This window comes from Phyllosticta capitalensis (genome assembly GCF_038381095.1).
Source record: "Phyllosticta capitalensis strain CBS 128856 chromosome Unknown BKA78scaffold_1, whole genome shotgun sequence".
NCBI classification, from domain to species: Eukaryota; Fungi; Ascomycota; class Dothideomycetes; order Botryosphaeriales; family Phyllostictaceae; genus Phyllosticta; species Phyllosticta capitalensis.
This window is the reverse complement of record NW_027117439.1, coordinates 1,836,696-1,848,980: the sequence shown is the minus strand read 5'-3', so window position 1 is coordinate 1,848,980 and position 12,285 is coordinate 1,836,696. Positions and strand designations below refer to the sequence as shown.

The following is a 12,285-nucleotide window of genomic DNA, read 5'->3' as shown; positions in this document are numbered from 1 at the left end:
GAGTAGAAAAAAAAAAAAAATAGGAAATAGACTTGTCAAGTCGCCGTTAGTCAGTCCTCCAGGGATTATTGAGATATGGTCTCGAGACGGTGGATTGCGAGCGCAAAAATTGAAAACCTCCCGAGCCCGAGGAGAAATAATAAGGAAGCCTTACCATTTGCAGGCAAAGCGAGCACTTGAAGGATTCGGCAAACGTTCTCGCAGCTGTGCCACCGGTTCCGCAGTGCTGGTTAGCCTGCCAAGCTCAGGGGACCGCAAAGAGAAAAAAGATTTTGGCATCCACACAGCGAGGCAGATTGGCTTGCTCCAAGAAGACTAGAGGCCAAAAGTCGCGCAGTGTAGACCATTGACAGCCAAAGATCGTTAGCAAGAATCAAGATTGACAGCTTCGCAACGGCTTGGAGGATTCGCCGCGAAGCCCAGCAGCGGCACGGGGGAGTAGCAAAGCTCGTTCTTGGAGCGGAGCGAGATGGTTGTGATATTGCTCGGCGGCGAGTCCAGCCAGGGCAGATCAGGGGATGAGGTTGCGCAGGTGCTGGAGAATGGATGATGCGGCGTTGCGATGTTCTGGGCGCAGGGGAGGAGATGACGTTGGCCGGCCGGCGGAAAGCCGGCGCTGAGCTCCGATGCTCTCGAGCAACCAACATCAGAGAGCACTTGCCCTAGGTTTGCAAACAGCAGATGTTCCCTCCCTCAAAACACGGCTGTGTCACTGTTCTCTCTTACGCCTCCAGAGGTACACCTACCAGGATGCTGCGCCATCATTGTGCTCTCGGCGGCTGCTTGCATCCAGGTGCTCCAGAATGAGTTCTAGCATGCGACGAGACTGATGTCGACACTGAAAGAAAGCCAGCCATATGTCAGGTAAGCCATGTCCCCGACGTGCTCAATCGCCTTGTTTCTGCCTCTGACACTCGCCAAAAGATTGATCGAGCGAACGGCTGGACGATGTTGCCGCTAAATGCCTTGGCCATAGGCTTGAGAAGCTACCTCTCCCATCAGCCTATGGATAGACATGAGGGAGGTCCAGCCATGTTGGCGAGAAGCAGTCTTTTAGCGTGCGGATTGAACGTTTCAAGCAAGTAGTAAGTCGAGAAAGCCTTTCCCAGTCGTTTACTAGGTGACTCCAGTGCTATTTCGGCTGTGAGAGCACCCATCATTCATGGCACGTGATTTCCAATCACTCGGTCTCTCCAGGCGGCCAATCGAATTATGTCGTGGGCGAATCAGGGCTCAAACAAAGAATTCAATATCAGCTGACGCCTCTTAGAGCCACTGAGACACGTCTTTGTTGACTGTATCGAGCTGTGGAATGCTCCTGCCTTACGTCACGTGGCATGAGTCGACGGGAAGAACAACCGCGATCTCAGAAACCATCACCAGCCCGCCGCGTCCTGCCTCAACGACACCACCGACCGCCCCGCCCCACGACAAGATTTCATTACCCCGACCTCATTTCTAGGATCGCATTGATCGACTCGACCCATTTTATCTTTTATTTGATACAAAACGATAATTATGCCCGGCGGAAAAGGTGAGCAAAACCGCGTCTCGCGTGGGTCGATGCTGTGGCTAACGCGTCAATTTCTTCGCGAATTGCAGGCAAAACCGGTGGCAAGACTGGCGGCAAGGGTGGAGATTCGCAACAGAAGACTACCAAGTCGCACTCCGCAAAGGCCGGACTCCAGGTAAGGCTATCTCGGTCCTCAAGAAGACGCGCCACGTCACAACACGCTTGGATCATCATGATTGCAGCCTGGATCATCGCATGGCGCTGACCAAAGACGCAATACAGTTCCCCTGCGGTCGCATCAAGCGTCACCTTCGCAACATTACGCGCCAGCGCACGCGCATCGGCGCCAAGGCCGCCGTCTACCTGACCGCTGTCCTCGAGTATCTCACTGCCGAAGTCCTCGAGCTGGCAGGAAACGCCGCAAAGGATCTCAAGGTCAAGCGCATCACGCCACGCCACTTGCAACTGGCCATCCGCGGCGATGAGGAACTTGATACCCTCATCCGTGCCACCATCGCCTTTGGAGGTGTCCTGCCACACATCAACCGCGCGCTACTTCTCAAGGTCGAACAGAAGAAGGGCAAGAAGAACATCATGGAGGCCTAGATTTCTGCGCGGGAGAAAAATGGCACGAGTCGGTCATGTTGAAAGACGCGGTGGCGGGGATCGAGCGGACAGGCGGACAGGCGGCGGGGACACGGAATGAAACGAAATACCCGGCTTGTTATGGGAACGACAAGAAAAGAAAAGACGGAGGACACCGAGGGACAAGGGTGGACTCGACGGTTGAATGGCTTTACGGCAACAACTCGGCACTACGAGCACAGCACACAACAGCGCGCACGCACAACACAAAGGGAGCGGAACACCAGCGGCAAAGTGGACACGCGGTGCACAATGACGAAAGGATACACCACAGCTGGATGCTGGATCGCTTGCTCGGAGGAGGCCATATTTTTTTGGATTGAGAGAGCGTGTTTTTTTCTTGCGCCACGACAACGGCTGGTACTGACTGGCCAGTTTTGGTTTATGGCTTTTGAGTACCTGCGTGCCGACAATTTGGATTTTCGCTCTCTTCTTGTCTACTTCCCGGAGGTTGTAGTGGACGCGTGCCTGCTCAATGCGCAGCAGGCAGTAGGGAAGCAGTACGCGAGGCCGTTGTTTTTGAATCAATACCGTCCTGCTCCCGCATTTGTGCCTCGTGAAAACTGCAGTCTGACCGTGTCGCTTTTACCGACTTGAATAGGTGGGTTTCCTGGAGACAGCGAAATGGATCCAGTTAAAGGGCCATTGCCGCAATCAAGTTGTCCCTGCTGCAGCAATCCCTTGACATTATTTTTCTCTTCAACGCCACACGTCCACCATCTCCGTCACCCTCGCTCCTTCTGGATTCATCTTCCCGACCCGACCATCTGAGGACTGATGGCAAGCTGTGGCTCGCAAAACTCGAAAGCTCCTCATACTGCCTTTCAAAACATTCACCGTTCCGCTGACTGCAAAGGCCATAGATGTTTGCTAATCAGCAGCTCCATGGAGCGTACATTGATGCTTCAGTTACGGTTTCTTTTAGTGGAGTAGATGCTTCTTGGTATGCCATAAATCCTTGTGGGCGCCACGAGTCTCGCTACCAAATTTCGATTCCAACCCGACTAGTAAATCATTCCACGACGTCATGTCTGGATGGTCACGTTGGTGGGCTGTTGCTAAGTACATAAGGCCCTGGAAAATGATGTGCTGCCGTCGTCAAACCTACATACGTTGGGTGAGAGAGTAAATGGCAGAGAAATGAAGTCTCTCGAGATATTTCGTGTTCTTGTCATGCATACTTGCATGACCCATGTCAATTATTTTGCGCCTTTGCTTTTGCTCCCAAGCTCGTACCTTTGTCATTGTGATGGGCTTGATGACATGGAGATGGACAAGCTGAGGTAAGCAGCAGTCGAATAGACATGTCAGCAACGTAGGTGGCCAACACGAGAGACATCACATGACCGTTGCTTGCTGCGCGCGACGTGTGATGGGTCGCGAGTGGCTGCGTCTAGGCGAGCGGGAGCATGTAGGTAGATTGAGGTCTGCCTGTTGTGTATGTACGGGCATGTTGTAGGCGCACGGAGTATGCGCAAGGGTGGGGCGCAGACATGGATATGGCGTGGGTGGATGGATGGGGAAGGTGGGCGGCATGATGGAAGCAGTGTAGAGGTAGGTGTTGGTGTTGGTATGCGACTGATCATGTGGCGATGAGAGGCGTCGAGGATGACTCGCGGGGGGTGTCGAGTTGGTTGGATGATTGGTGGTTGGTGGGTTGTGACTGAAAGGGAGAGGCAGGCGGAGGGGAGTGAGACGAGACGACAGAGAGGTGGAGGCAGGTTTGAGATGGAGGTGGTGGTGTAGTGCGACAGACGAATTCTTGCGAGGGTAAACATGCAGACGCGTCGTGGCAACGGGAGCGACGAGGATGGGCGTGGTAAGATGGTGTTGTGTTGGGTTGCTGCGGCGGAGCGGTAACGTAGGTTTGGCATTGGGTTCCAAAGCAAGCGGAACAAGTCGGTTTGTGTATACGGATTGCCCCCCTTGGTTGGAGGCGAGAGATGAAGATGCAGGCAGCACGGCCAGCATGCAATCTGTGAGAGGCTGCCGGGCCGATCGGACCTCGTCTGTCTCAATTGTCGTCGTCTTCGTAGGGGAAGGGGATAGGGGCGGATCTGAAGGTCTTAAGCAGCACCAAGGCGCCCACCTTCACGTTACTGTCTCTACACCACTAACAAACATTCAACATCTCGACAACCATCTCACTCGCCGCTAGCATTGCCTGCAGTTAGTCCCGCCGCCGTCGCCGCCGCCTCCGCCCGCCCGCTGTCAACGTCTGCTTGAGACAGCTGTCTAGTGCCGCGTTGCCAGGTCTGCCTTACCACATTGCCTAGCCTAGTCCCGTGTGTAGTCAGCAACTGGACCTGCCGTACGCTACTCTCTCCTCGCACCTCGCCAAACACCACCTGCACTTCTCCCCTCCTCCTCCCAGCAGTGCCCTCCAAACTCCCACTGCACCCGGCACTAGAGCACCCTCCATCCCATCCTGCTCGACTCGCCGCCTCCTCAAGTCTTCGAGTCCGTCTCTCGGATGCCGCTGCCTGCGCCCGACAAATTCTAACGACCGAGACGACGCGAGAGGACCCCAGGACTCACGACGCCCACGTCCGCATCGTAAAAAAAAATTCCATCTCGACTTTCCGACAATTCCCCACTTCCCCTCTCTCCGTATATAATGACCAGTCATTCCCACGACATGTATTACGAGAATCCATCATCCCGCTCGCCGGGCTCGCATCGTCATCAGCCGCAAACACTGCACCGCCAGCCATCGCGCCAGTTTGACGCCTATGGCCAACTCAACTCGGGCATCTATCCCCAGGATGACCACCAATCCCGCTACGACTCGTCGCGCTACAACGACAGGCTCAACGCGACCATCCACGCTGGCTACTCTGGCTATGAGTTGGGCGGCGCCCAGGGATGGAACGCCAACGCCTTTGCCGGCAACAACGGCCTGGCCGCCCTCAACGCGACGACGCGGATGAAGCCCTCGTCTCGCGCGCGCTCTGCCCTCCCATCGGTATGTTGTTCGGGCAAACTCTGCATGAACGCCTGGTGATTGTGAATCCGCTGACTCGCGCATCAACAGTCGTGGCTCGACCAGTCGCAGCCCATGCCCTCTGTCGGCAACGCCTTTTCAGGTCTCGGAGCATCGTCGCTCGGAATCGGTCAACACCACGGCCTTGGTCAGAACATGCCGCAGGGAATTTCTCAGGGTCAGATGGGCCGTCCCGATCCGTACAGCAGCCAGGACGCCGATGAGGAGCTTATTCCCACGGCCATTGTCATCAAGAATATTCCTTTCGCCGTCAAAAAGGAGCAGCTCGTGCAGCTCATGACCGATCTCCGCCTGCCGCTTCCTTACGCCTTCAACTACCACTTTGACAATGGAGTCTTCCGCGGCTTGGCCTTTGCCAACTTCACAACTCCCGAGGAGACGGCCGCTGTCATCGAGACCATGAACCACTTTGAGCTGCAGGGCCGCAAGCTCCGCGTCGAGTACAAGAAGATGCTTCCGCTGGCCGAGAGGGAGCGCATTGAGCGCGAAAAGAGGGAACGCCGCGGTCAACTTGAAGAGCAGCACCGTCCCATGCCAAACACTCAGCTCCACAGCCAGCCCTCGCTGTCTTCCATGTCCTCTCACGTCCAGTCGGCCGCTTCTCCGTCGCCTGTCAATGGCCGGAAGCCTGGTGAGTTGGAAGTCATGGCCGGCCCTTCGTGGGCTAATGTGGGCGCAGAAGTCGACATGAACGATCCCCAGCAGCTCCAGTTTTACTCGCAGCTTCTCCTGTTCAAGGAAGACGCGGGCCGCGATGTGCTCATATTCCCCTCGACCCTCACACCAGCTCAGCGCCGCATCTGCCACACCATTGCTCATACCATGGGCCTTTCGCACAGCTCTAAGGGAACAGGCGATTTGCGCCAGGTGCACGTCTACAAGTATGGTGATCCTAACACAAGCCCGCCGATGCCCCAGATGGCGCCTACCAGCCATCCCCTCGATGCTCAGCGCCGCGGTCTCAACCGCGCCGCTACGACCGACTTTTCCGACGTTCGCGACGGCTTCTACGGCAGCACCCTCGGTCGCCAGTCTTCTGGCTTGCTCGGCTTCCCCGACTCGCCTGGCGGTGGTCTGACGGCTGCGCCAAATCTCAGAGCCGCAAAGTCGTACGCAGACTTGCGCTCGTACACGCCATCTCCGGTACCTTCCACTGCAAGTTTCCCGGCGACGCTCAGTGGAAACATTAACAGGTACCAGGACTACGGACATAGCTCCTCGTCGACCAACCCCAGCCTGACCCCGACCGCCACGCTCTCCAAAGAAGACAGCCTGCTTGTCAACGGCCTTGGCAACATGAACCTGGGTGGTCCCTTTGGCCAGAGCGGCAGTCCCCGCGGCCTGCGCGGCATGGTCTCCTGGGAGTCGGACAGGAACCCCGGTCCCATTGGTAGCCACCGGTCCTTTACCAACTACGACAACGAGCAGAACAACCGCGACCGCAGCCAAGGCTTGCCCACCCGCCAACCGCGCGGCCCTATCCCCGAACGCGGCTCTGGCTTCTCGCGCGGCAGGCAGAACGGCCACCACGGCCGCGGCAGCGACGAGCTCTCCTCCCAGTCTGGTGTCGAGATTGTGGTGGAGTGAAGACAGCAGAACCTCACGCCCGTATATGCACTCAAGAAGGAACGGCCGAAGAAAAAAAATCACGGAGGAGCCCGCTCTTAATTGCAAGCAAGAAAGGGGGCTCTCATGACGCATACGACGAATGACGCTACGAAACGTAGACACTAAACACTTATGGAGTTCGCGCTCCGCATCACCCCTGCCTTCCTCTTTGCACGACGAGAGCCTACATCATCATTGTCATCATCACATGAGAATTCGACACCCCCATCATCTATTGATATCCGTACAAGAGACGTTTTGACGCGACAAACGTTGGGTACCCTTTCTGGAAGAGGCGAGACGAGATTAAACACAAAAAAAGCATTCATTGACGAGGCGGTTGGTTGGTAAAGTGGCTGGTTGTGTGCATCGGAATAAATCGGCCGTATGGTTGGGATGCTTGTTGTGTTTGTGGTCTTTTCCGAGTCTTTTCTCTCCTCTTGATTCTGCCGCTGCCGCGGTACGGTCGTTGTTTGCCATCTGCTGCTACTTCTTCTCTCACCGTCATCACCACCATCACTGTCGCTGCTCTCTGGAGCGGAGTGAGCTGCTGATCAAATGAGTCCATCTGTTTGTGTCCTATGCTATACTTTTCAAGGCGGGCGGGATCTTGCATTTGTATTATCTGAACATGAGTTTTTTTGTCTTCCTTTTTTCTTTCTCACCTGTCATTGGTCACACTGGCGGGTTCTCTTTTTCTTCGTCCAGCTCCCTTCGTTTCCGAAATCGTTTTGATTTTGGCCGCCTGTGTGTGAGAACAAGGTCCAGTCTACAAATAGTTTATCCGCCGCTGTCGCTGTCGTTACACAAATTTTCAGATACCGGTATTTCTGTTCTTGTCCCTTTCTTTTCGTTTGGAGATCGAGGGCTGTGCGATCCTTTTGGTCTCTTGTAAGTCGTCTGTCTGGCCGAGGTTAATCGACTGTCGATTTTCGATTTGTGGTTTTTTGTCCAGTTGAATGGAAGATATCTGTTGCTTGTCCTGGTGAGTTTGATTCGGTCCATGCGTGAAGTGAGGCGTTCGTCAATGTGGAGAGAAAGGACTTTTGCTGGAAGGACATGACCTGACCCTATTATGATGGCCTGATCCGCGCCATCCTATCCCACTACAAGCGAGCGAGCAAGGTGAGTGAGATGACCCGGTTCCCGGCTGAAATGGCGGCTAAATGGCTTGCAGATGGACCTCGCTCTCACCCACCGACTGTCCGACAGGCACATGTGCACTACCACTGCTGCAAAGCAGCCGCATATCGGCGGCGCAAAATGCCTCTTTTGTCACATTGCGCGGGTAAGCTTAATCTGACCTTGCCTACCGTCGGCAGATGCAGTCCCGAGCGTTCTGGCGACCACCGAAAACTACCAAATCATTTTGTAGGCTCTCCTCTCTGCCAAGAAAGTCTCCGATCATGATGGCGCAATGCAGGCACAGAAAGAGACGGAGCGGAAGAATGCAAATCGTTGCCTCGCTGATGGGAAAAGAGAACGTGTGGACTCGACTTTTTGTTTGCAGCTCCACGCACAGCGCTGTCCGCTGTCGGTCGGATTGCCCCTCGCCGATTGAGTCGTGAAGAAAATGGCACCGTATCCGTTCCCACACTTTCGTCGTGTGCTCTCACAACCCCGCAAAATGACGTCCCCACAGATCAGTGAGTGGGCCCTGGGGTAATGTGCAGTGCGGAGATGCTCTTCCTACACCGTCGCAGCAGCTTGAGCGGCCGCCCACCGGATGAATTTCTCGAGGACTTAAGTACGCCCATGGCCATCATGGCCTTGTCTCTCTTTCTGTCCGGCACTCTTCCTTCTCTTCGGTGACGATCGAGGCTCAAGACCTACGGCATTGAGGCCATTCAGACCCAATTGGACAAGTTTGAGCGAGAAGAGCCATGGCGCCACGAGGTTTGCTACGTCTTGCGACGTACATGGTGGTTGGCGTGGATTTGGTGACAGGTCTGAAGCTGTACGGCTTCCCTGATTGCGCCAATGGCCCGCTCAAGGACAATTTGGTTTGCGACACGTCTGCAAGTAAGTCGTCCTAGGCTTCTTCTCCTCTCCCTTCCAATTGTCAGTGGAGTATGTAATGGGGCTATCGGCTAAGAATCACTTTCACAGCGCCCAAATCCCGCGCCGCTGCCCTCGTCGCCGCCCTCACGCTCGAGGAGAAGTTCAACAACACTGGCAACACGGCGCCAGGGGTACCAAGACTCGGCATTCCGCCATACCAGTGGTGGAACGAAGCTCTCCACGGCGTGGCGTACGAGTACGGAGGCGATGTCTTCGCCGACGCCAACGATACGGACCAATTCACCCACGCGACGAGTTTCCCGCAGCCGATTTTGATGGGCGCCGCGTTTGACGATGACTTGATCAAGGCGGTGGCGGAGGTTGTCAGTACCGAGTCGAGGGCGTTCAGCAATGCGGGACGCTTTGGAATTGATGCGTGGACCCCCAACGTCAACCCGTTCAAGGATCCAAGGTGGGGGAGAGGACAGGAGACGCCCGGCGAGGACCCCTTCCACATTGCCAGCTACGTCCGCGCGCTGTTGGATGGGCTGCAGGGCGGGCTGCATCCCAAGTACAAGAAGATCATCGCTACATGCAAGCACTTTGTCGGTGAGTCTGTTCCCCTGACTCTTGGGCGTACACCACTAACAACTTCCTAGGCTATGACATGGAGAGCTGGAACGGAAATTGGCGATACCAATTCGACGCTCAGATCTCGCCGCAGGACATGTCCGAGTACTACACGCCGCCCTTTGCCAGCTGCGCACGCGATGCCAACGTTGGCTCATTCATGTGCGCCTACAACGCCGCCAACGGGGTGCCGACGTGCGCGGACCCCTACCTGATGCAGACGCTGCTGCGCGAACATTGGGGCTGGACAAATGACGACCAGTACGTGGTCTCGGACTGCGATGCGATCCAGAACGTCTACTTGCCTCATATGTGGGGCTCGACGCAAGAGGAGGCTGCGGCAGATTCGCTGAATGCCGGTGTTGACCTGAATTGCGGCACATACTACCAAACGTACCTCCCGCTCGCCTACGAGCAAGGTCTCATCAACGACACGAGGCTCGACACGGCGCTGACCCGCGTCTACAGCGCGCTGGTGCAGCTTGGATACTTTGACCCGGCAGCCTCACAGCCGTATCGCGCGCTCAACTGGACCGACGTGAACACAAAGCATGCGCAGGAGCTGGCACTCAAGGCTGCCCACGAGGGCATCGCCCTGCTCAAGAATGCCGACGGCGCGTTGCCCCTGACTCTGGATGACAGCATCCCCATCGCGTTCATTGGCGAGTGGGCCAACGCAACGACCCAGATGCAAGGCAACTACCACGGCACAGCGCCATTCCTTACCTCGCCTCTTATGGCGGCACAAGAAGCCGGACTCAACGTGAGCTACGCAAACGGCAATGGACAAGGCGACCCAACGACAGGCGCATGGGCCGACGTGTGGGCAGCCGCCGACGACGCAGAAGTCATCGTCTACATCGGCGGCATCGACAACGACGTCGAGTCCGAAGGCATGGACCGCGTATCCATCGGCTGGAGCGGCGCCCAGCTCGACCTCATCACGCGGCTCGCGTCGCAGGGCAAGCCCACCATCGTCGTCGCCATGGGCGGCGGCCAGATCGACTCGGCGCCGCTCGCTGCCAACCCCAACATCAGCGCCATCGTGTGGGGAGGCTACCCCGGCCAGTCCGGCGGCACGGCTTTGCTGGACATCCTGACGGGCAAGGTCGCGCCGGCTGGCAGGATCCCGACGACGCAGTATCCCGCCGCCTACATCAAGGAGCTGCCGATGACGGACATGACGCTCCGCCCGGACGACAAGACGGGCAGCCCCGGCCGGACGTACATGTGGTACAACGGCAAGCCGACGTATCCGTTTGGCTGGGGCCTGCACTACACGACCTTCTCGTCGTCGCTGTCGCTCGCGACCAACGCGTCGTCCAGCATCCCCATCTCGTCTCTGACGTCCTCCTGCAATAGCACCACTCTCGACACTTGCGCATTTACTCCGTTTGACGTGACTGTCACAAACACTGGCAAGACGTCCTCCGACTACACTGCTCTCCTCTTCCTGCGCTTCCCCTCGTCCACCGGCCCGCAGCCTGTGCCGAACAAGGCGCTCATCGCATACAACCGCTTCCACGACCTCGCCCCTGGCGAGTCCCGCACGGAAACCATCGCTGTCGACCTTGGACGTCTGGCGCGTGCCGACGAAGAGGGCGACAAGCGTGTCTGGCCCGGCTCGTACACGGTTGAGATTGGCGTTGACGGCGAGGAGTTGGACGGCAACGCGGAGGTGAGCTTTGAGTTGACGGGCGATGATGAGGGCTTGGTTGTCGAGGAGTGGCCGCGCATGAGCGACGAGGGTAGGACTGGCAAGGGTGTGCCGGGGTTGGAGGGTTATTTTGTGGGTGGGTATTGAGGGGAGGTGTAATTCAGGGGTAAGGGGGCTGAGGGTTGAGAAGGAGATCAAGAATATCAATAATCAATCGCTGCTTCAGCTGACGACCTCTCATGACCATGTCTCCGGAAAGATTAAGCCGGCACTTTGGCATTGTGTTGACTGACAGCAGCATCACTTGGTCTCCAAGCATTGCAGCTCCACAGCTAAACACCGCGATGATCCGCCCGAACGACCCCCAAATCTTCTACCTATGATCCAGCAACCCGAGGCAAAAGTGGAAGGTGAAACTGTTCTCCAACCGGCGCAGTCGGAGAGGTGAGGTGGACTTTAGGTACCATTTCGTTGTGCAACCAGGATGGTCGTGCTGCAAGAAAGGATGCATACCGCGATACTTATACCTCGAACCCAGTAAGAGACACGACATTTGACACATGACTTGCTTTGACCTACCTCCTGAGCCTCTCATCCCCGCCACGTTCTCCGTAGCCTCCTTCTGAATATCCTGCCGGGTATGAAAGATCCTCGATCTTCCGCCTTTCAGTCTGCACGCAGGCCTGCAGCTTTCCTGACAGCCCACATAACCCAGAAGAGTTGAGACTTTGTTTGTTGGGTCGTGCTCTGCAAAAGAAATTGTACACTTTCCTTTTTGGTTGGAGGTATGGGATTCCAAGCAGACATTTTCGACCTTTTGTCGTTTCCTTTGATGTTGAAGAGCAGCACTGTTCAATTATGAAGTTTTTCATCACAGCCGAGTGACATACTGCCTTCGAAACTTAAAATGGTTGCATGTCCTGCCAGAGCCCCCCAGCCAAAAGCCAACATAGTGTGATCACTTTTGGAAAGCACTCCAAGTAAGACCTTCAAGGCCGTCGGAGCGGCAAGGTCAATCAACTCCTCGAGTTTGCGCAGCAACTTGGAAGCAGACGAGGGGATTTTATACTAGACCTGGAGCCAGGTTGCCAGGCAGATAGATGCGCGTGACCTCTAGCAGTCTTGTAACTGACGAGCAGCAAGTTCAGGAGGCAACAGTCAGTCGATGACTCCCAGAAGACCTAGCCCCTGAAAGACGCACGTGACGTAAGGCGAAGAGTTTGGGGG

General features: G+C 56.1%; 4 protein-coding genes across 4 annotated transcripts; 3 read left to right on the top strand and 1 right to left on the bottom strand.

Moving 5' to 3' along the window:
- Positions 1-1,601: 1,601 nt before the first annotated feature.
- Positions 1,602-2,119, top strand: BKA78DRAFT_244820 (histone-fold-containing protein; the record flags this gene model as incomplete). The annotated part of the gene is made up of 2 exons (XM_066884068.1): positions 1,602-1,688; positions 1,796-2,119. Coding segments are annotated over 2 exons (411 nt in total), but the record flags the coding sequence as incomplete, so codon positions are not given.
- A 1,006-nt stretch (positions 2,120-3,125) lies between these two features.
- BKA78DRAFT_11516 (uncharacterized protein) lies at positions 3,126-4,264 on the bottom strand. The gene has a single exon (XM_066882333.1). It carries the CDS (start codon positions 4,127-4,129, stop codon positions 3,497-3,499), a length of 633 nt encoding a protein of 210 aa, XP_066749327.1. The 5' UTR covers positions 4,130-4,264; the 3' UTR covers positions 3,126-3,496.
- Positions 4,265-4,775: 511 nt separating this feature from the next.
- Positions 4,776-6,749, top strand: BKA78DRAFT_291303 (uncharacterized protein; the record flags this gene model as incomplete). The annotated part of the gene is made up of 2 exons (XM_066885871.1): positions 4,776-5,123; positions 5,193-6,749. The coding sequence occupies 2 exons, from the start codon at positions 4,776-4,778 to the stop codon at positions 6,747-6,749; spliced, it is 1,905 nt and encodes a 634-aa protein (XP_066749326.1).
- Positions 6,750-8,653: 1,904 nt separating this feature from the next.
- Positions 8,654-11,205, top strand: BKA78DRAFT_329271 (putative xylan 1,4-beta-Xylosidase; the record flags this gene model as incomplete). The annotated part of the gene is made up of 3 exons (XM_066889656.1): positions 8,654-8,792; positions 8,880-9,380; positions 9,431-11,205. 3 exons carry the CDS (start codon positions 8,654-8,656, stop codon positions 11,203-11,205), a joined length of 2,415 nt encoding a protein of 804 aa, XP_066749325.1.
- Between the last annotated feature and the right edge of the window lie 1,080 nt (positions 11,206-12,285).

What these genes read in the sequence shown, in the direction of transcription:
- BKA78DRAFT_11516 (XM_066882333.1), bottom strand. Translation starts at nt 4,129, where the DNA reads ATGCTGGCCGTGCTGCCTGCATCTTCATCTCTCGCCTCCAACCAAGGG.